Below are 20,450 nucleotides of genomic sequence, written 5' to 3'. Positions count from 1 at the left end.
TTATATCCTGCCCTACATCCAGTGATCTCAGGACAGTGTACAGTCAAACAAATCTGGCAAATTTAAAAGTGTAAATATTAGAAATGATTTGAAAAAGCTAAAAATATTAATTTAGGAAGAAAAAAATTAAACAATCAAAATAGTTATACTTGGATTTATCCCAGGTATCCTTGTATTGAGCTACTCTTTATTACACTATATGTAAACCAAAGAAATAAGGAAGAACTCTTCCTCATTATGTCCCCACTTCCTTCTCTGATAATTTTTTTAAATTCAGGTTTTTTGGGGAAGCAAGGTGGTTGACATAGAAGGTATCACTTCATTAAGATTGTTGGGGTAGTTGATGTGTAAGTTTTCAATAACTTTTCCTTAGTTAAGTTGCTGCTTCTTAGATTTATTTCTTTTCTTAAAAGTGTGGGTATGGCTTTTCACCAAGTAATTTTAACAATATTGAATGTGACATCTTATACCTTTTTTATTTGCCCATTTAATAAGCGGATATAAAAATAACCTTGAGAAGCAGAATATTTTTTATCTTCACTGCCTTGAGCCTCATACCACCTTAAATATATTACTAGGATTCCTAAAACACATGGCTCTAGGAAAGAAGTTTTACTGCTTTTTTTCTTTTTAAAAAAATCCCCAAGTGATATAAAAATGAATACAATATAAAGCTGAATGGTTTTAAAATGTTTCAGTTGAATCTGCACTGAGCAGTGCGCTATCTGGATTTAAGGAACCATGGCAGACATTTCTGACAAGTCTTTTGCCCCAACTCTGCCAGTAGAATCTATGACCCAAGTATATGCAGGGAATCAATTCTGGTACATCTTTTAAAAAAGATAATGAATGAGGAGTTCAACATTTATAACATACCACACAGGAGTACTAATATTTCATTCATGCATTTTTTAAACCTTTGGCAGACATTGCTTGAGGATGCAGAACGCTGCAGGCATAAAATGCAGACAGCCTCCAGTCTTATTAGTGGTCTGGGTGGTGAGAAAGAAAGGTGGACTGAACAAAGTAAAGAGTTTGCTTCACAAACAAAGAGGCTTGTGGGTAAGGCAAATGCTCTATTAAATCATCAGCTACATTGAGTATGTTTTAGCAACAGGGGACTGAATGAGTGAAGTCTACATTCTTGTTTTCTTCTCTTGTTAATTTTCTGATCTTTGTATTAAAACCAGCAATGAATCCTGTGAAAATTTGAAGGCAAGAGCTTTCATAGGCTACAGATTTGCTCTAATCAAAAAAAAAAAAAAAAAAAAAAAAAAAAAAAAAAAGTCCCATCACAATTGATGTAGTAAGTACTAATTAACTGAAGCACTTGAGGAACACACTGGCAATGCTGACCCAGAGGGGTAAACCTTCTCTAGACATCATTTTTTGTGGCACCCACTGTGTAGAATACTCTTGCCCTGATATTAGACAGGATCCAACAATTCTTATTTTGGGCCACATGTTGAAATCAAACCTATTTTTGCAAGTCCTGCTGGTGTTGTTTAGTCCACTATGCATTTTACTCTTATTGATAGTGCAAATATGTATGCATTGTTTTATGCTGCATATTGTATGATTGTTGTATGCTGCTTTAAAATCTTTAAACATAAAGAGGTTTATAAATACTTGCAATAAATACTTTTTATAAACACCCACAATAAATTGTGGAAACCCATACTAGAGAAGAGCCAGAGTTTGCCTCATACCTACCTCTCAGTTATAGAACAATATTTATTTTGGGGAAAATGGGTTGTGGTCCTGGGAACAATCTGAAGTCTCATGAAAGGGTTCTAGTGCATCTAGTCCTGAAGCTGCCTGATCACCTCCCTAAATAGCAAGTTGGAGCAGATGCTAGGATCCTGTCATTGAGAAGGTCTGAGATGTCTTTACAGACCCTTCAAGAGCACAACAGGGTCTATGACTTCCCCTTTACCTTGTCACCTATCCATTAATACCTTTTCTCACTAGGGTGACAAAAATATAATTTTTCTTTCCTGTATACACTCAATACATAAGTCTAGAGTGAATTGGTGTTTTGAGCTAACACAAAATATCAGAATGGAGAATGGAATCCTGGGATTTACAAAGTGCTTCAGCAAACATCAAGTTTGATTTCTCTGTGTTAATTCAGGAGATGTATTGCTGGCTACAGCCTTTCTGTCCTATTCTGGGCCTTTCAACCAAGAATTCCGCAATCTGTTGTTGAACAGTTGGCAAAAAGAAATGAAAACCAGGAAAATCCCATTTGGAAACAATCTAAACCTCACAGAGATGCTGATTGATACTCCAACTGTCAGTGAATGGAACCTTCAAGGGCTGCCGAACGATGATCTATCCATACAGAATGGCATCATTGTCACAAAGGCCGCTCGTTACCCTTTGCTGATTGATCCACAGACTCAGGGCAAGATTTGGATTAAAAACAAAGAAACCAGGAATGAACTGCAGGTAATCTATGTTCAAGTATGAGTATATTCATGCTTGGTATAAAGCAATGATGGAAAGAAAATCCACACTTTAGAGCAGACTTTACAAAACAACACATTAATAGGAAAGTGTTGGTTGGTAAAATGTATTTAGTTTCATTTGTAAACTAGAAATATTGAGATACAAGGCTGACTCCATGTCCACATGCAACAGCTATAACCTCACTGGAGAAATAATCCAGGTTGATAGCAGTAGTGTAACTGGGAGAGTGGAATGGTGCAGACTGCACTGGGTAACAACCCAGAAGGGGTGTCACTCTGTGGTGTAGTATCCTTAAACTTGTGATGCATGATGAATCCTATACCAGAAATAGCCAAGTGGGGCAAAGAAGATTTTCATTCCAGCCCTTACTGTGTCCAGCGCTTATCCCACATTAAGCGCTGGTATGAAAATCTTCAAAATGGTGTTAGACCAGATTCATATTATGGCATGCAGTGGGGAGCTATAACCCTTCCTCTTTTTATGGTCCCAGTCCAAATTATTCTTCAAATTGAAATGAAATGCCAGATGTGTAGGACATTTTTTTTTGGTCTTGGTTGTCCTGTTAGGATAATACATGGGTAAGATGATTTCTCTTTCCAGATAACCTCTCTAAATCACAAGTATTTCAGAAACCACTTGGAGGATAGTCTTTCTCTGGGAAGGCCACTGTTAATTGAAGATGTTGGTGAAGAGTTGGATCCAGCTTTGGATAATGTACTGGAAAAAAATTTCATCAAAACAGGTTCTACATACAAGGTGAGAGAAATATTAGTCTATACATCTCTTGTCATGGTAATTTCATTGAGGTTGGTGTAAGAAAATAACCTGTACTTTTATGCTTCCCACTCTAGAAACAGAAACTTTCTGTTTTCTCCCTTTTGTCATCCATTTATAGTGCGCCAGCATCATACGCGGCTTTCAGCATATGCTGAAAGCCACACAGGGAAGAAAGGGTGGCACGTCCCATAGGAACAAATGGGGCATGCGCTCATGGTGCATGTGCACCACCACACCGCTGCACCACCGCATGCACAAGCCCCATTCATTTAAATGGGGCTCGAACATAGGCATTTTTTTGTTTTACACGGGAGAGTCCAGAACAGATGTCCTGCATAAACAAAGGGCGCACTGTATTTGTCTTTGTTTCCTGTGCAACATGCCACAATGCATTGCAACAATGTAATGCTGAAGAATTTTAACATTTAGCTGAAGAAAGTATGTAGCCTCATCACAATGTAAATTAACTGAAACAGCCAGTTCTCAGGATATTTTAAAGAACTGTTGGCTTGCAAAAATGGGGTGGTGGCAGTTGCATAAGCTTGCTACTGTCTGGGGTTGATGTACTCACTGGCTCCATAAGAGAGTTATACACTAGAAACAATAAAACCAGCCTTTTCCTATTTTGAATTTTGAATATTGAGATTTGAACACTATGTAGAAATAAATTAGCTTTTGAAACAGGTTGTATACTATGTGATGCATGAAGGAAAACAGGCCATTACTTACTTGGATATTGTGCGAATATTATATACTCTATTATGTGAGAAAAAAACCACAGAACTTAAGTGCACAATAAATGACCAGTTGAAGCAGTAAAATAGATCACGAAGGCTTCTATTTCTGTTCTATCTTTGTTAATTAGGTAAAAGTTGGGGATAAAGAAGTGGATGTAATGAATGGCTTCAGACTTTATATTACCACTAAGCTTCCAAATCCAGCATATACTCCTGAAATCAGTGCTCGCACCTCCATTATTGATTTTACTGTCACTATGAAAGGTCTGGAAGATCAGCTTCTAGGAAGAGTCATTCTAACAGAAAAACAGGTAGGTAAAATTTGTTCTAGAGCAAGAAAGAATAATTTTAGAACTGTATGTACTGAAGTCCCTCTCCCATATTAGATGAATGAACTTTCTACTTCCCTGTCATGCAGTGGAGCCAACACAAAACTCTGGTAACACGAGTAAAACGCTAAAGCAAAATCAATACAACTCAGCTCACAGTCTCCTTTACCACCTGCCATTTATGTGCTCCTATTTTAAATATTTTGTATGTTACATACAAATGTATGAAATTATCCAAATTGAGTAAGGCCCATTGAGCATGCAAAGTGACATATGTGGATTTCCTTTTGCATGAAGAGACTTCCTCCACCTGTACTCCCCTCTGCACTTCCATGCAGACTTCAGAAGGTCTCCAAACCATACAAAACACATTTGGGGATTGTGCACAGGCCTGCAGCAGGAGCTATAATCTGTTCCATTGGCAGATGGACACAGTTGAATACAAGCCAGTGCTTACATTGACTGGGAGTGCCTTTCCAAATTCTTAAGCAAAGGTCTTCCCATCTCCGAAACTCAAGATTCCTTAATTGAAGATACCAGAAGTGGAACCTGGGACCTTCAGCTTGCAAAGCATGTTCTCTTCCACTGAGTTTGAAAAATCAGGAAGATCTCCCAACAGAGTTTTCTTGGTAAATCTTCACCCTCATCTCCATCATCCTACTTTCCCTTAGGTTTCCAACTTATTACTGCCAAAGTTTGACTAGCAATGGCTACCGGAACAATTTAGCTCATGTGTATTACTCTTAAAGTCTGCCTTTAATTATCTCTTTAATGGTATTTCTGAAAATCCAAGGGAAACTGGTGAGGGTGCTCAAATTTTAGAAAGGCGTAACAGTAGGCACTTTGTAGAACAGTATTTACCAGAGGCAAGGGAGAATGACACCTGTGTGAATGTGCCCAGAATTGAAACCTGAAATTACTTAGATTCTCTACTGGGTTTGACATACATCTGATATGGTTTGGCAGCTGGATCTAAGCCTCAGATTGTCACATTTTCCTTTCCCTCTCCTTTGTGACTTTCTGGGTCAAGCAACTTCTAGTGTTTAGTTGATTCTGAATCAACAAATTATGGTCATTGCTTGCTCCTTAAACCATAGTTGGAAATTATGGTTTTAAGTAGGTTTCTTATTTTGACTTAGAAGGCAAGAGAGAATTACATTTTGCTAATTTGCATGAGAAGGCAGTATGGTTTACTCTAACCTGGGGAGGGCAATTTGTAACCTCCAGATATTGTTGGAATGCAAGTCCTGAATGGTTATAGTTCACTGTTGAACCTATGGTTGATTTGAGTTGCAGTCCATCAGAAAGTGTGAAGGGCCACAAATCACACACTCTCATCTTCTGAAAAAAGTTTCAGTTTGATTCTAATGGTATTGTTACACATGTTAGGTCCAAAGAAGAAGATGGCATTAGATGCATCTTTGATTTAACAGACACATTTTTAAAAAAATGCAAATATCAACTTGGAGGTGGTGAATATCACTTAAGCCTGTCTTTTTCTGTGGTCCCGATAGAAACTGCTCCTCCATAGCTGCTGTTTTCATAGGAAGTGCCAATAGAATTTTGTTTGAAGAAGAAATGTTCAGAATGACCACTGCTGCAGAAGAAAGGACTATTGAGATCTTAAACTGTTGTTTCCATTTAAAAATGTTAGATGGTGGAGTTTATTGAATATCACATTTAGTGATCACATCAAATTACAAATCCCAAGATTCCATATGATGGAACCATGACAGTTAAAGTGGTATCAAACTGCATTATTACTGCAGTGTGTCAGTAGTCTGTGTTTGGCCTGTAGTTAATCTGTTGCAACTCTTTTCAGAAGCCAAACCATTTCAGTTTATTAATAAGCTTTTGAGTGAGTATAAGAAAAAGGTAATATATATCCAGACCACTCTAAATACCTCCATTAATGGAAACAGACTGCTGTGCTCATAGTTGATTGTCAGCATGCTCGTCCAGCTGGAGACAGTGCTTCACTGAGGCTTTACTAAAGAGCATATCACTTTTGGAAATTTATTTAAGATTTTGGACCCATGTTTCTAATTTTAACAACTTTCTGTAAGTATTGCAACTCAAGGGATATGTAATGCTTTAATGTCTAGCACTTCCACACTAAAATGGGAGCGTCATATAAATAATGTTTGGAATGTAGCAACAAAATGGTTTCCATACTAAATGTCAAAATTCTTCTATTATTCAAAATCAAGTGATAAGCGTAAGATCACATGGTACAACTCTACAATTACACCTGCTTGTATTCTGGAGACATCTTTGCCTCCCAGTCTTTTCATCTTGAAATGGAAACTAATTAAAACAAATGAAATGAGCAAATGTTCCTTCATTTCTTTCTGGATTACCTTTTCATCCATTTTGCTTCAAAGATATTTGCATTTTTAATGTTCAGATTTCCTATCATGGTGTGTCCAAAGAAAACTCATAATTCTCATAAATTACTTTCACAATCCCCAATTACGTTTTCCTTTGTTTCTACAGATTGTACATGCCATAGGTCTTTCTTTCATGCAAGGATTTTTTTTTAAAAAAAAAGCTCGTTATGGTCAAGTCACATTCTACAGAATGAGACGACTTTTGAATTAAATGCAAATTAACTTTTTGGTAGCATTAACAATGTGAAATTAATCATTCCTGTCTGTATAGCACTTGGATGTACTGGGGCATTTTAATCAACTATAAATAGAGCATAATACAGGTTGCTTGCACAAATGTTCATTTCATGGAAAATTCTAGATTTCTTGTCAGCTGGCAAGAACTCTTCTGCCATTATTGTCACTCCATATAGTTGACAGTGTTTTCCATAGGATCCACAGTGTTCAGGATGTGATAGAACTAGGAGTGTGTTGTACTGGTTTGAGTGTAGGACTCTTTGAGACCAGTGCTGAAATCCCTACTTGGCCATGGAAAGCCACTGTGTGATTTTGAAGAAGTCACCCTCTTTAAACCGGAGGGGGGGAGCAATGACAAATCCCCTCTGAACAAATCTTGCAAGGAAAACCCCATGAAAAGATTTGTCTTAGAGTTGCCATAAGTTGAAAATGCCCAGAAGTGGAAAGAAACGGTATTACCATCAAGTAATAACTGGTTATGAAAACTTATTGACCCTGCAGAAATGGACAGATGGACTATACTAATCAAAGACAATATGACAAATAATTTCAAGTAGGACTTGTCAAAAGCAGCTGAATTTTGGAAAGAGAAATGGGGTGTAACAGGTTTGAATTTTAAGGAAGATTAATAGATAAGAAAGAATGCACACACAAACACAAAATAATTCATTGATTTAAATTTATATTAAGAACCAGAACAACTAGAGAGTTTAACTGTTAAATGTGTAAAGTAACACAGAGAGATATAAACACAGTGAGCCTGCACCATACGTGGGCTTGTTACAGGCGGCTTCCAGCTTACATGGCAATCGCCAGGAGAATAGGCAAAAGGCGCTTGCGCATGGCTGTGCGACAAGCACGAGCCCCATTATATGTAATGGGGCTTGAGCATATGTGCTTTTTACCTTATGTGTGTATGTGTGTGTGGGGTCCAGAACGGATCCCCCACATAAGACAAGGGGGAACTGTACTAAGATATAAATGAACTTATGGCAGAAAATTAATATTTTGTTATATAAATAACAAAGCCATGAATAGAACAAATACCTAAGTAAAAGGTACATAGGGAGTAACAGATGGAGGGAGGAAAGGGGTAGAGAAACAATCAGACAACAAGAGGAGGGATTACAAAGAGAGACAAACAGCTACTAGGCAGCAGCAGTAGTGGTGGGTGGCACTGATGTTAAGAGAACAATAGTGACATCATGGCGCACAGAGAGGTAATGGTGACCTTCCTTACATAATCCCCTCATCTAGAATACCTTATGATGAAACATTCCAAGTGTGACACAGGCAGGAAAAGGAACAAACACAGGGATAGAAAAACAGAGGAAATCACACTTGTTAGAAAAGCCAAAGGCACAAAATCCCCAAAGATGATGACGCAAGCAGGAGATCCACTCAAAAGTCCAAAGCTTATCCAGAGTAGCAAAACACATATAATAGGAACATAGAATGTGAGAAGCATTAGCCAAGGGAAGCTGGACATAGTAAAAATGGAAATGGAACGCATTAACATATAATGCCAAATCAGACTGGATCATCTGAATAAGGCTCCATGGGAAACTTATGAATATTACCATAATTCAAGTATATGTACCAACTACAGATGCAAAAGAGGAAGAAATAGTGAGATTTTATGAAGGAGTCCAGAAAGAAATTGACAACACATCAACATGGGACATAAAGCTAATCATATAAAGAACAGATTTGAACTACTAAACACAATAGATCAGGAACCAGAAGAACTATGGTCAGAAATCAAGGACATAATTAGAGAAGAATGCAGACAGACACTTACAGTAGCCAAAAAGAAAGAGAAGAAACCATGGATGTCATATAAAACACTACAAGCAGTAAAAGAAAGAAGAGAAGCAAAACAAAGAGAAACTGGAACAAACTCAGAACCATGTATGCTGTAGTTCAACAAATGGTGCAAACAGATAATGACAATTACTACAACGATCAATGCAGAGAGATAGAGGACAACAACAAAAAGGATAGAACAAGAGACCTATTCTGAAAGATCCAGGAAATCAAAGGGAAATTTAAACCAAGGACTAGGATACTATATGACAATAAAAACAAAATAATTCAAGATCAGGAAGGAATACAAAGACACTGGAGGCAGTACACAGAAGAGCTATATAAAAGGGATAACAAAATGAAGGACATATGGATTGAAGAGTCATATGAAGATGGACCCCAAATTCCAAAAGCAGAGGTGGAAGCTGCAATTAAAGAAATGGGAAAAAAATAAATCAGCAGGAACAGATTATATTAAAATTGAATTGCTTCAATCCACTCTAACAGAATCGACACCAGTGCTAGCCAACATATGTTAACAGATATGGAAAACAAAGTGATGACCAAGAGATTGGAAATGATCAATATACATCCTCATCCACAAAAAAGGAGATACAAAAGACTGCAGTAAGTATAGGACCATAGCTCTAATCTCTCATGCAAGCAAAATCATGCTCAAAATTCTGCAACATAAACTCCAACCATACATGGAGAGAGAATTCCCAGAGGTGCAAGCAGGATTCAGGAAAAGAAGAGGTACTAGGTACTACATTGCAAACATATGGTGGCTAATGGACTGCACCAAGGAATTCCAAAAGAAAATCATCATGTGCTTTATAGACTATAGCAAGGCATTTGTCTGCATAGATCCCAAAAACTATGGAATGCCTTAAAGCCATGGGAGTGCCAACACATCTGATAGTTCTAATGAGGAATCTTTACTCAGGACAGGAGGCCACTATTGGACAGAATATGGAGAAACAGAATGGTTCCCAATTGGCAAAGGAGTCAGACAAGGCTGCATCCTCTCACCCTATCTGTTCAACTTTCATGCAGAACATATTATATGAAAAGCAGCCTTGGACACAGAAGAAGGAGGAGTGAAAATAGGAAGAAGGAATATCAACAATCTAAGATATTCTGACAGGACTTCCTCTTTCACACCTCCATCCTTTAATCTCTGTCCAGTATTCAGCTGCCCGTATTGTCACATCCGCTCGCTGCTTTGACCATGTTTCACCTCTTTTATCCTCCCTTCATTGGCTCCCCTTCCCCTTCCGCATCTGGTACAAGCTTTTATTATTGACTTTCAAAGCCCTCCATGGATTGGCCCCTCCTTACTTATCTGACCTTCTTTCTCCTTACATTCCTACTCGCACCCTCCACTCTTGTAGTCAAGGTCTCCTGTCACAGTGTAGGACTACCACTGCCCCCTCCCGAATTCGTCCCTTCTCGCTTGCTGCCCCTTACTCCTAGAACCTTCTTCCCCCACATGCACACCTCATCACTTCTCTACCCAGTTTCAAAACTGAATTAAAGACTATATTGTTTAGAGAAGCATTCCCAGAGGTGAGCCCCTCTCTGACCCAGGAAGCCTCCTTTTAACCATCCATTAAGAAGCCAAGCCCTTCCTCCAGTCGATCTGCCTTGGTCCAGGCCTCGGAGGTGGAGAAGAACTGCTGGACCTGATCCCATTCCCCACCACCACTCCCCTCTCCTTTTGTGTCGTGTCTTCTTAGATTGTAAGCCTGAGGGCAGGGAACCATCTAACTAAAGGATTGTATGTACAGCGCTATGTAAATTTACAGCGCTTTATAAATAAAAGTTAATAATAATAATAATAATAATAATAATAATAATAATATATGCAGACGACAGGAAGAGAATTAATTCATTTGAGATGTGGTGCTGGAGAAGAGTATCATGCACAGCCAAGAAGTCAAACAAATTGGTCCTAGAGCAGATCAACCAGAAATCTCTCTGGAAGCCAAGATGATTAGAGTGAGACTGTTGTACTTTGGCCACATCATGAATAGGTGTGACTAACTGGAAAAAACAATAATGCTAGGAAAGGCAGAGGGAAGCAGAAAGAGAGGAAGGCCGCATGATAGTCCATTGGGATGATCTCACTTTCATTTTTTTGCTTTGCTACATCCCCACACTTGCATCAGGGCATTTATATGCAGCCGTGTCCTAAACCTGAATATCCCAGCTTCTTTTTGCTCTGGCTTTTAGCCCTGGAGTGCAGCTTTGGTCCATTTCCAGCCACTTTTGAGGCATTTGTCATCTAAATGCCCCACCTTCAAAGTGTCTGGAAACCACTTTTTTTTTTTAGCCTGTCTGTTTCACCTCTTTGCTATGGACTATTGTGCATGCTACCCAAAAACCTTTGGGTAGCCTTTTCACCTATTTTGAGAATGGATGATTAGAACCTCCTGTGGATACCAAAACCTGTAGGAGCTCAATTCCCATTATATACAACAGCATAGTAAAATGGTGTTCCTTGTATAAAATGGTATAATCAAGGTTTGATGTTTGGATTCTTTTTTTAATTCATGAAGGCACAGGTGGTTGAATCCATGAATGTAGAATCCATGAATATGGAGGGCTGTATTCCCTTCAGAAATGCTGTTCAAGTAACAATTTATATCTGGAATATTCCAATTAGGTGGAATATCAGTGGTGTATTGGCTTCTCTGTTATACTGTGCATGCTACACTATGTATCATATGCATTACAGAGTCAGATTCTGATTCTGAGTCTTGTTGAAGTTTTGCTTTGTTTTGTGCTCCAACAGGAGTTGGAGAAAGAGCGAACTGATCTTATGGAAGATGTGACAGCTAACAAAAGAAAGATGAAAGAACTGGAAGATAACTTACTGTATCGACTGACAAGCACACAAGGTTCTCTGGTGGAAGATGAGAGTCTCATCATTGTACTTAGTAACACAAAGAAAACAGCAGAAGAGGTGACACAGAAATTGCAAATTTCAGCTGAGACCGAAGTACAGATTAATTCAGCCCGGGAGGAATATAGACCAGGTAAATTGATTGCCATGGAAGATGGGAATCTGAACATGTTAAACCAATGATGAAAAATTTGTCTGGAACAGAGAGATCAATATTAGCATATGAAAACATTAAGAAATGGGATTATACAGCTAATTCAAATATATGGTTTTCTTTTACTCTATAACTGATCTATAAACAGTGTTCAAAAGCTTAGGTACCAGAACTGAACAGAAACAGTGGCCATGTTGTCACATCCCCTTAAACCATGATTTGTTTTAACCATTATTCATTCCTTAAACCACAGATTATACAATATATGACCAAACAAACAATATCTTGCTTTCTCTATTTCTGTTTTGTTTCTGCTTTCTTTTTCTTCTGCTTTTGTCAGCTGCTGCTTCAGGGTGAGCTTCTGGGGAAAGGAGTCAGGGACAAACAATGACTGTGGATTCAGAAGTAACAAGAGGGAAAATGTAAACAAGCCAGAGTTTATAAACTAAAACAAACAAATAAATATGAGTTCAGGTTGCAGTTTTTGGCTTATTAACAAATCATGTTTTGTTAGCAGAGGTGAATTTTCGTATCACAGCAAGCTATATTTCAGCAAATTGCACCACGGCTTGTTGTGATGTGTGAGCACAAGCAATGTGTCTTGGCTCAGTTTCGCTTTGTCCGTGTGATCGATTAGCATCATTACAGCATTCTCTTCCCACCATGAGTACACATCTTTAATCTTTCAACTGGGCTTTCTTTTAAAAACATCTTTTGTGTTTTGTGCTGTATTTCTTTTCTCCTCTGCACTTCTACCGGTTTTCTTTTTAACTAATATTCCCATCTTGGAGTCTGTTTCTGGGCAAAATTCAAAAGGCTAACAATGATCTATAAAACCCATATGCAGCTTGTGTCCACATTATCCGAAGGACTGTATTCCCCTATATGAGCCTACTTGGGTGTTGAGATGTTTTAGGGAAGCCTTTCTCCCTTAACTTGTGTTATCTTCTTATTGACTACTTTTAGTTGCTATTATGCTGTTGGATTAAAAAAAAAATGCTTTCCTGTTTTTATTCCTTTCTAGTTCTCACCTCCAGAAGAGAGAAAATTATTGAAATTATTCATTCTGACTGGCAAGAAATAAATAAATGAAGATTGATATCTTCATTATTATTATTAATGATAAACTAATAAGAAGTCAAAATCTAACCAGAAATCAATCATAAAAACCAGTTTTCTGCTGAAAGTCCATTGGCCTTTCAGAAAGTAACTTGAACTCCAGATTGGTTCTGTAATACATTAGTTCTCTATGCTTTGGCATGCAACCGTGACTTTGCTACAGGCTAAAACCTGAGCTCCTTAATTGCCTTTTCTGTAATGCTCCTTTCCCAAATTAACTAATGAGGTAAAAGTGGCTCCGGGGAAACCGAAGTTGATTTCTCAAATTTGACAGGCTTTTTAATTTGATTTGTTTTTGTTTTTAAAAAAGATAGATCTGGGGTATGACATATTCTCTGACTGATCCAGTATGGGAGAAACAATCCCAATTACTCCTTTGTCACTCCTCCAGTTCCTCTTAAAATGTCCCATTTTCTCTCTTTTCCTCCAACTTCCTCCTTTTGTCTTCAGCTTATAAACTGAATTCAAAGTGCAAAATTATTTTGCACATGGCTCACTCAGCAGAGTAGAGTGGAGAAGAGAGATTGATTCTTGTCCTTTCCAGGAAGCTCAGGGAAAAGGCTGAAAACCTCTCCTAGTTTGTGTTTTCCTTTATTAATAATGTTTACCATCTCGATCACACTGTGATGTTGCTTGGCCACGTGTTTCTAGGTTTTCATCTGTGAAATGTTGGAGGATATGATGTGAGATGAAGTTTCTGGAGACAAGAGTTTTGTATCATTGCTGTGCTCCATAAACATTTGTATGACTCCCTGCCAAGATGGCAGTCTGGGCTTGCACTACAGTGTTTGAACAGATAGATGTCTGAATTGCAGCAAAACAAGAAAGGAAAACAAGTCTGTTTGTTTTAATTAAAATTTAAAAATTAAAATTAAATATGCTGAGAGGCTTTCTGCTGAAAATCAATTTTTGTCATGAGAATTATATTACTAATATTTGATATATTAGATATAGCTATATTATTGCTTTTGTTCTGCATTGATCAAATCAAATCCTCTTCTCTTCAGTTGCAACAAGAGGGAGCATCCTTTATTTCCTGATAACCGAGATGAGTATGGTTAATGTCATGTATCAAACTTCACTTCGACAGTTTTTGGGCCTGTTTGATCTTTCACTTGCCAGGTAACTATGGTTAAATGAAGTCTTTCACATTATGAACATTGGATTAGTCAAATAGACAGGTTTGAAGTAACTGGAGTAGAGGGAGAGAGCTATCCTTATAAGAGTCTCTAAACTCTGATCTCATTTGTCTTACAGTTCTCAGCTGTCAAAGGTTTCTCTGAATGCACATTTTCTTTTACTCTTTATAATCTTTGACACTGAGATGCATAAGATAATGCTTTCATTAAAATATGTTGTTTTTGTCATTCTTAAACACTTACACTGTTTCTCCAAATTTTGTAAATACTGTACAGTTATTGAAAGATAAGACATACTCCTTAAGCATCCCTTAAGCTCATGATTTAATAAACATAATGAAAAAGAAGAAAAAGAGGGATGAAGAAAGGAAGTGCTTTCTCCAACCTTTGCCCATCCTTCTGAGTCTAAACCTGCTCTTCATATGATATTTTCTGTATATAATGGTGATAGAATGAGCCTTGCCTGATACTCTTTCCGATTGGGAACCATTGTATTTCCCTGTATTCTGTTCTAACAGTATTCTTTTTATAAGTACAGGTTCCTTATTAGGACTATCAAATGTACTGGCACTCCCATTTCTTTAAGATCATTCCATAGCTTTTTGTAATCTATGCAGTCTAAGGCCCGAAACAGATGGGTCATGCAGATGATGTACACCCTTGGAGAAGCTGGAAGCTGCTTTGAGGCCATGTAAGGCAGCCCAAAACTGCTGGCAAAAGAAGTGCTAAAAAAACCCTCTCCTACTGACGGCTTGTTTTGGACTGTGGTGGTGGCCGGCTTTGAGAGAGGGCTGTCTGTTCACCATGGTCCCAGGCCAATGGGGGCCTGATCATTCATAGCTGCCCATCTGTTTCACTCCAAAGGCTTTGCGATAGTCTATAAAGCACATGCTGATCTTCTTCTGGTATCCTTTATTGCACCCCATTAACCACCATATGTTTGCAGTGTACTCCCTAGTGCCTCTACCTTTCCTGAACCCTGCTTGCATCTCTGGGATTTCTCTCTCCCTATATTTGCTGCAGAGGAAGGCAAAGACAAACCTCCTCTGAACAAATCTCGCCAATAAAACCCCATGATAGGTTTGAATTTGGGTGGTCATAAGTCAGAAATAACTTGAATGGACATAACAACAATTTATGCTAACATGGATTTTATTGTGGTTAATGTGGTCAGACAATTGCCTTCATAGTTTTTGTGAAGGCAAAAGAGTAGCATCCTTTTCCCTCAGGTTTTTCCCCAGTCTCTGTATTGATGTTATGTTCGTTTCCCAAGTTAGAATGGGCAAATTTGGCAGACCCAAGGGCCCATTTTCTGCTCTGCAACATGACAGGGGCTCCACAAATGTCTAAATCACAAAACAGAAATGCTGGAAGTCCACTTCTGGTTTTGAAAAACCTGGTTCTTTTGTGATGTTAAAGAGCTCTGCAATCTGTTTAAAAGGCAAAACACCACTCCTGAAGAGGCAACCTCTCCCTCATTCTTTTTGTGCCAAAAAAGGGCAGCATGGGGAAGCTGGCAGAGGGACAGTGATCGGGAGCTTCAAAAGCAGCCTTCAGAGGCTGCATTGTGATATGATGAGTGCTCTTTATTCACTGCCAAGTAAATCTTTGATTATTCCCAGTAAGATATCTTACCTAGCCCAGGGACTCTTTGGGAGAATGAAGAGATTGAGGAGCAACATAATGAAAGGAAGCAAAAATCCTCTTAGGCTCTGTACAGACATAATAAGCAAGGGCTTGAGCTTTCTGTCTGCATTCAGGGGCTCAAGCTTACATTCTGTAAGTTGGCAAAAATTCTTCAAAGCAAGCTGAATGTCTAAGGATAGCATCTAGAGGGATGGGAAGACACTGGTTAGCCAGAAACAGCATGCCCCAATGGGGGAAAAGATGCTGCTCTCCTCCTTTGGAGGTCTTTAACAGATGGGCATGTCTTAGATGTGCTTTAGTTTTATATTCCTGCATGGCAGGGGGCTGGACAAGATGGTCCCCTGGGTTCCTAGTGACTCTACAATTGTATTAAAAATTATATTAAAATCATATAGGAGATTTTTTTTTTATTATGGTGTGCATTTTCTCAAGATGTTGTTGGGTGTTGCTTTGATCCCTTTCTCGACTGCCATTCTCTTCTCCTTTTGTGTCATGTATTTTTAGATTGTAAACCAGAGGGCAGGGAACTATCAAATTAGCTATCTATAAGCTGCTTTGATAGCCTTTGTGGCTGAAAAGCAGAGTATTAATACTCTAAATAGTAAACAACAACAACAATAAACACAATATGATCCTATAATTCTTGCTTTTGAATAATTATGTATGTGTAGTAGGGAGCAATAACTGATTTTATCTTTATATATATATACACACAGAGAGAGATGTGTGTGTGCATATATGTGTGCATTTGCTTAGCCTGCTTTTGATGTGCTTGGTGCCATCTCACCTTAAGGAACATGCTTTTAATTTGATAGAACCAATGGATATATGGTACAGAATGATGTACCAATCATTTATGATTGTGGGGAGGGTTGGGGTCTTGGGGTTTTTAAATCGTAATTTTTAATTGTTTGATGTTTCATTTATACTGTTGGAATCCACTTTGATTCCTTTGGGAAAAAGCGGAATACAAATTATTATTATTATTATTATTATTATTATTATTATTATTATGTTCCAACTCACCTTATGTGAGAAAGGCCCTGTTTGGCTCAGTAGTGCCAAACAACTCCATAACAAATGAAAGGGTAAGAATAATGTATGGGATAGCCAGATTTGTAAGATTTGAGATATAAGTCCCTTTTATACCAACCATTTGATATACAAGTTAAGAATCCCTTATCAGAAATGCTTAGGACCAGAAGTGTTTTAGATTTCATTTTTTCCCAAAGATTCTGGAATGGTTGCATATACATAATGACAGGTGAGAGATGGGACCCAAGTCTAAACATGAAATTCCTTTATGGTTCATATACACATAGACTGAAGGTAATGAAACAAAGTTTGTGTACATTGAACCATCAAAAACAAAGGTGTCACTATTTCAGCCATCAATATGGACAATTTTGGATTTTGGAGTATTTCAGATTTTTGGAACAGGGATACTCAACCTGTAATTCTTAACACATTATACAGTCAGTTTCTGAATTGCCTAAGGTCATGTGTATACACACTGTTTTGTATGTTCCACCAATAGTCATACACATGAAGCTGTCACACTGAGCCAAGCTGAATTAGATTATTACTGATAGTTGCTCCAGGAAAACCTATAGTAGCTCCAAGAAAACCTCCAATTCTTTAACTGGGGATCCAAAGGACTAAACACAACCACTGAATTTTTGCTGCTGGCAGGTTCCACTTACCATGGAAAAATCGCCATTCAGCATGGTTTGCTCTTTTCAAGAGCCATTTTACATTAAGCTGTACTGATCTGTAATAGCCCTAAAACAAATAACTGACATTTTGGGCTTTTGCATTGTACATCTGTATTATTAATTGGAGTTCTGCTTTCAGCAGCTTCTCACCTGTTCAAAGGTTTTACAAAAGCACTGTGAGTTCAGACAAGCCAGGTAGGAATAATATATCAAAGAAATGAAATATATGAAGCCCCAAATACTGTGCTTTTCAGTCCCTTAATGAGGTGCTTTAAATCCCAGCAGATCAGATAGATCTAGCATAGTAAGAGCTCTGTTGGGTCATATCGACTGAACACCATTTAGTGTCATGTTGATTTGGTCTCTGCACCCCTGTTTGCCTCTCTGGTAGCTTGGGATTACAAAGTACAGCTTTCAGATTCTTGCTTCTTTTAAAACAGGGAGAGATGTCTAAAACCTTCACCCCAAAGGCACTCAATTACCCTTTCATTTTCCTCTCCTTTTCCTTTCTTCTTTTGAATAGGTCTGTCAAGAGTCCAATTACAAGCAAGAGGATAGCAAATATCATTGAGCATATGACCTATGAAGTGTATAAGTATGCAGCACGAGGGCTTTATGAGGAGCACAAGTTTTTGTTCACGTTACTACTTACCTTGAAGATTGACTTACAGCGGGGCAGAGTCAAGCATGAGGAGTTCCTGACACTGATTAAAGGTCATAGCCAGTATATAAAATGCACAGTTAGTTTGCTTAGTATTTGAGTTCTATGCAGGATTGACATTCTGCAGAGCACTTGTTAGTGGCATACGTGTGCATAAATACATCTTACATGTGTGCATATGTCTTTTGGAATGAGGTTCATGGAGCTATTCCTTAGCCTTTTACATTCCATTCATAACCTCCTCCCAAGAGCTGGGCTCCCAGGGGATGGAAAAAGAGAATGCATTTCATGTGTGAGAGCACTTTCATTTCTTTCCTCATCTGAGCTGTTTCTTTATCATCAGAATTAATTCACACTCCCTCCCTATCAATAAGCAACAGTAAGGACCCCTCTTAGGTTTGAAGTCTTCCTGAGGTGTTGGGAGAGCACATCACTGCTCAGGTGGAACATTAGACTCCATTGGTCCTATGTAGGTTCTTGGCTTCTGTATGCAGTGGAAGATATGGATCACACCAGCCTGCTCCAAACCTGCCTATGGTGTGCTCCCTCCAGCATGCTCCTTCCAAGTCCATCGGTTGCTGTACATATACAGAACCCTTTCTACACATAATTCTGTGGTAAAGAACACAATGCAAACATGAAGGTCAATGGAAGAATCATAGGTAGGGACAGTGGGGAGTCAGCTACATGGCCTCAAGCCCACCTTCCACCAATATAAATAAATGTTCTAATCATTAGCTAACAATCTATTTCCTGCCATTTTTTATCACCTCCTTTCTCTTCAGGAGGTGCTTCTTTGGATCTGAAAGCTTGTCCCCCCAAACCAGCAAAATGGATCCTGGATATGACTTGGTTGAACTTGGTGGAGCTCAGTAAGCTGAGACAATTCTCAGATGTTCTTGATCATGTAGGTAACTGATATGAGTCAGGATTAAGTAGCACGGAATAATTGAACTTCTAATGTGCTTCTGTAGGTACTTTAATCCCACATGGGTTTTGCAAGGTATTTGCTAATGTCAACTTGCCTCATTATGCTATCTATGGCCTGGAAGTCTATGTTCTATTTGAAGAACATAACATTTATTCTATTTTATTTTTTACTTTATTTGTATTTCCTTTTTTCTATTTTATTTTTAATTTCATTTTTATTTTATTTCATTTAAATTTTTATTTTATTCTCTTTGTTATTTTATTTTTTATTTTTATTTACTTAGTTTTAATTTTATTTAATTCATATCTTAATTAATTTAATTTTAATTTTCTTTTTATATATTGTTTTATTATTTTTAATTTATTCTTATTCTTATTTTATTTTTATTTTATTCTATTTTTAATTTTAATTTACTTAAATTTACAATTTATCTTAATTTTTAATTTTTAATTTTATATTATTTTTAATTTATTTTAAGTTTTAAGTTTCTAGTTTCTAATTTTATATTTTTAATTTTATTTTTATATTTCATTTCCTATTTTTATTTTATTTTATTTTATGAAATAAAATGAAATTATGATAAGCAAGAATTATCAGATGATGAATAACAGTAGCAAGTTCCTTCTTTTCTTTTTCGTTTTTTGTTTTTTGTTGTTGAAAGGGACAATGAACTGGAATAGGTAGCCCAGAAGGAGGGCCAGAGACCGTTCTGGCCCCGATTGCACTGGGATCACAGTAACTGCATGGCCTGCTCCTGAAGTGGGCTGCCACCGCAATCCTAAACAGTGCAGGCCAGGACTTGATCTAAATTTTTAGGTTGCCTTTTGCTAGACTGGTACTGGTGCAGCTTTGGTGCAGCTTCCGGCCACTTTGGGGGCATGCATCATTTAAACACTATGGCCTGTTACAGACTGCCAAAATAAAGCTGCTTCGGGTCACTTTGGAGGTATGCTATTTAAATGATGCATGCATCCTAAGAATCCAGAAGCTGCACCAAAGCTGCACTCCAGTGCTTAGGAATGGAGTGTGGCTTTGGCGCGACCTCCAGACTCTTAGGACCCATGCATCATTTAAATAGCATACCTCCAAAGAGACCTGAAGCAGCTTTATTTTGGCAGTCTGTAACAGGCCTATGTCTCCAAAGTGGCCTGAAGCCACATTATTTGGCTGCTGTGTTTCAGGCCACAGTGTGCAGTTTAATTATGTGAAACTAAAAACTCTATCGACAGAAAGTATTAAACATCTTCCCAATTTATTAATAGATCTCACGAACAGAGAAACAGTGGAAAATTTGGTTTGACAAGGAGAAACCAGAAGAAGAACCTGTTCCCAGTGGTTATGACCAAGTTCTGGATTGCTTCAGACGCCTCCTTCTTATAAGGTCTTGGTGTCCAGATAGAACTATAGCTCAGGTAAGCAAATATGTTT

The 20,450-nt window shown here is 37.9% G+C and overlaps 1 protein-coding gene across 1 annotated transcript in view; it reads left to right on the top strand.

Annotated features, from left to right (window-relative positions):
* The window catches only part of DNAH5 (dynein axonemal heavy chain 5), a 158,754-nt gene that overhangs the window by 115,615 nt on the left and 22,689 nt on the right, over positions 1-20,450 (top strand). The window contains exons 62-70 of the mRNA XM_089516460.1: positions 927-1,062; positions 2,135-2,451; positions 3,073-3,228; positions 4,115-4,297; positions 11,546-11,789; positions 13,937-14,051; positions 17,954-18,144; positions 18,877-18,998; positions 20,285-20,434. Coding sequence (XP_089372586.1) covers positions 927-1,062; positions 2,135-2,451; positions 3,073-3,228; positions 4,115-4,297; positions 11,546-11,789; positions 13,937-14,051; positions 17,954-18,144; positions 18,877-18,998; positions 20,285-20,434 — 1,614 coding nt within the window. The remainder of the gene's footprint in view (positions 1-926; positions 1,063-2,134; positions 2,452-3,072; positions 3,229-4,114; positions 4,298-11,545; positions 11,790-13,936; positions 14,052-17,953; positions 18,145-18,876; positions 18,999-20,284; positions 20,435-20,450) is intronic.

Source organism: Sceloporus occidentalis, unplaced genomic scaffold, assembly GCF_023333645.1.
Source record: "Sceloporus occidentalis isolate IW3139 unplaced genomic scaffold, rSceOcc1.0.p SCAF_3, whole genome shotgun sequence".
Lineage (NCBI taxonomy): Eukaryota > Metazoa > Chordata > Lepidosauria > Squamata > Phrynosomatidae > Sceloporus > Sceloporus occidentalis.
The sequence above is the reverse complement of the archived record's forward strand: the minus strand, read 5'-3'. Positions and strand labels throughout refer to the sequence as shown.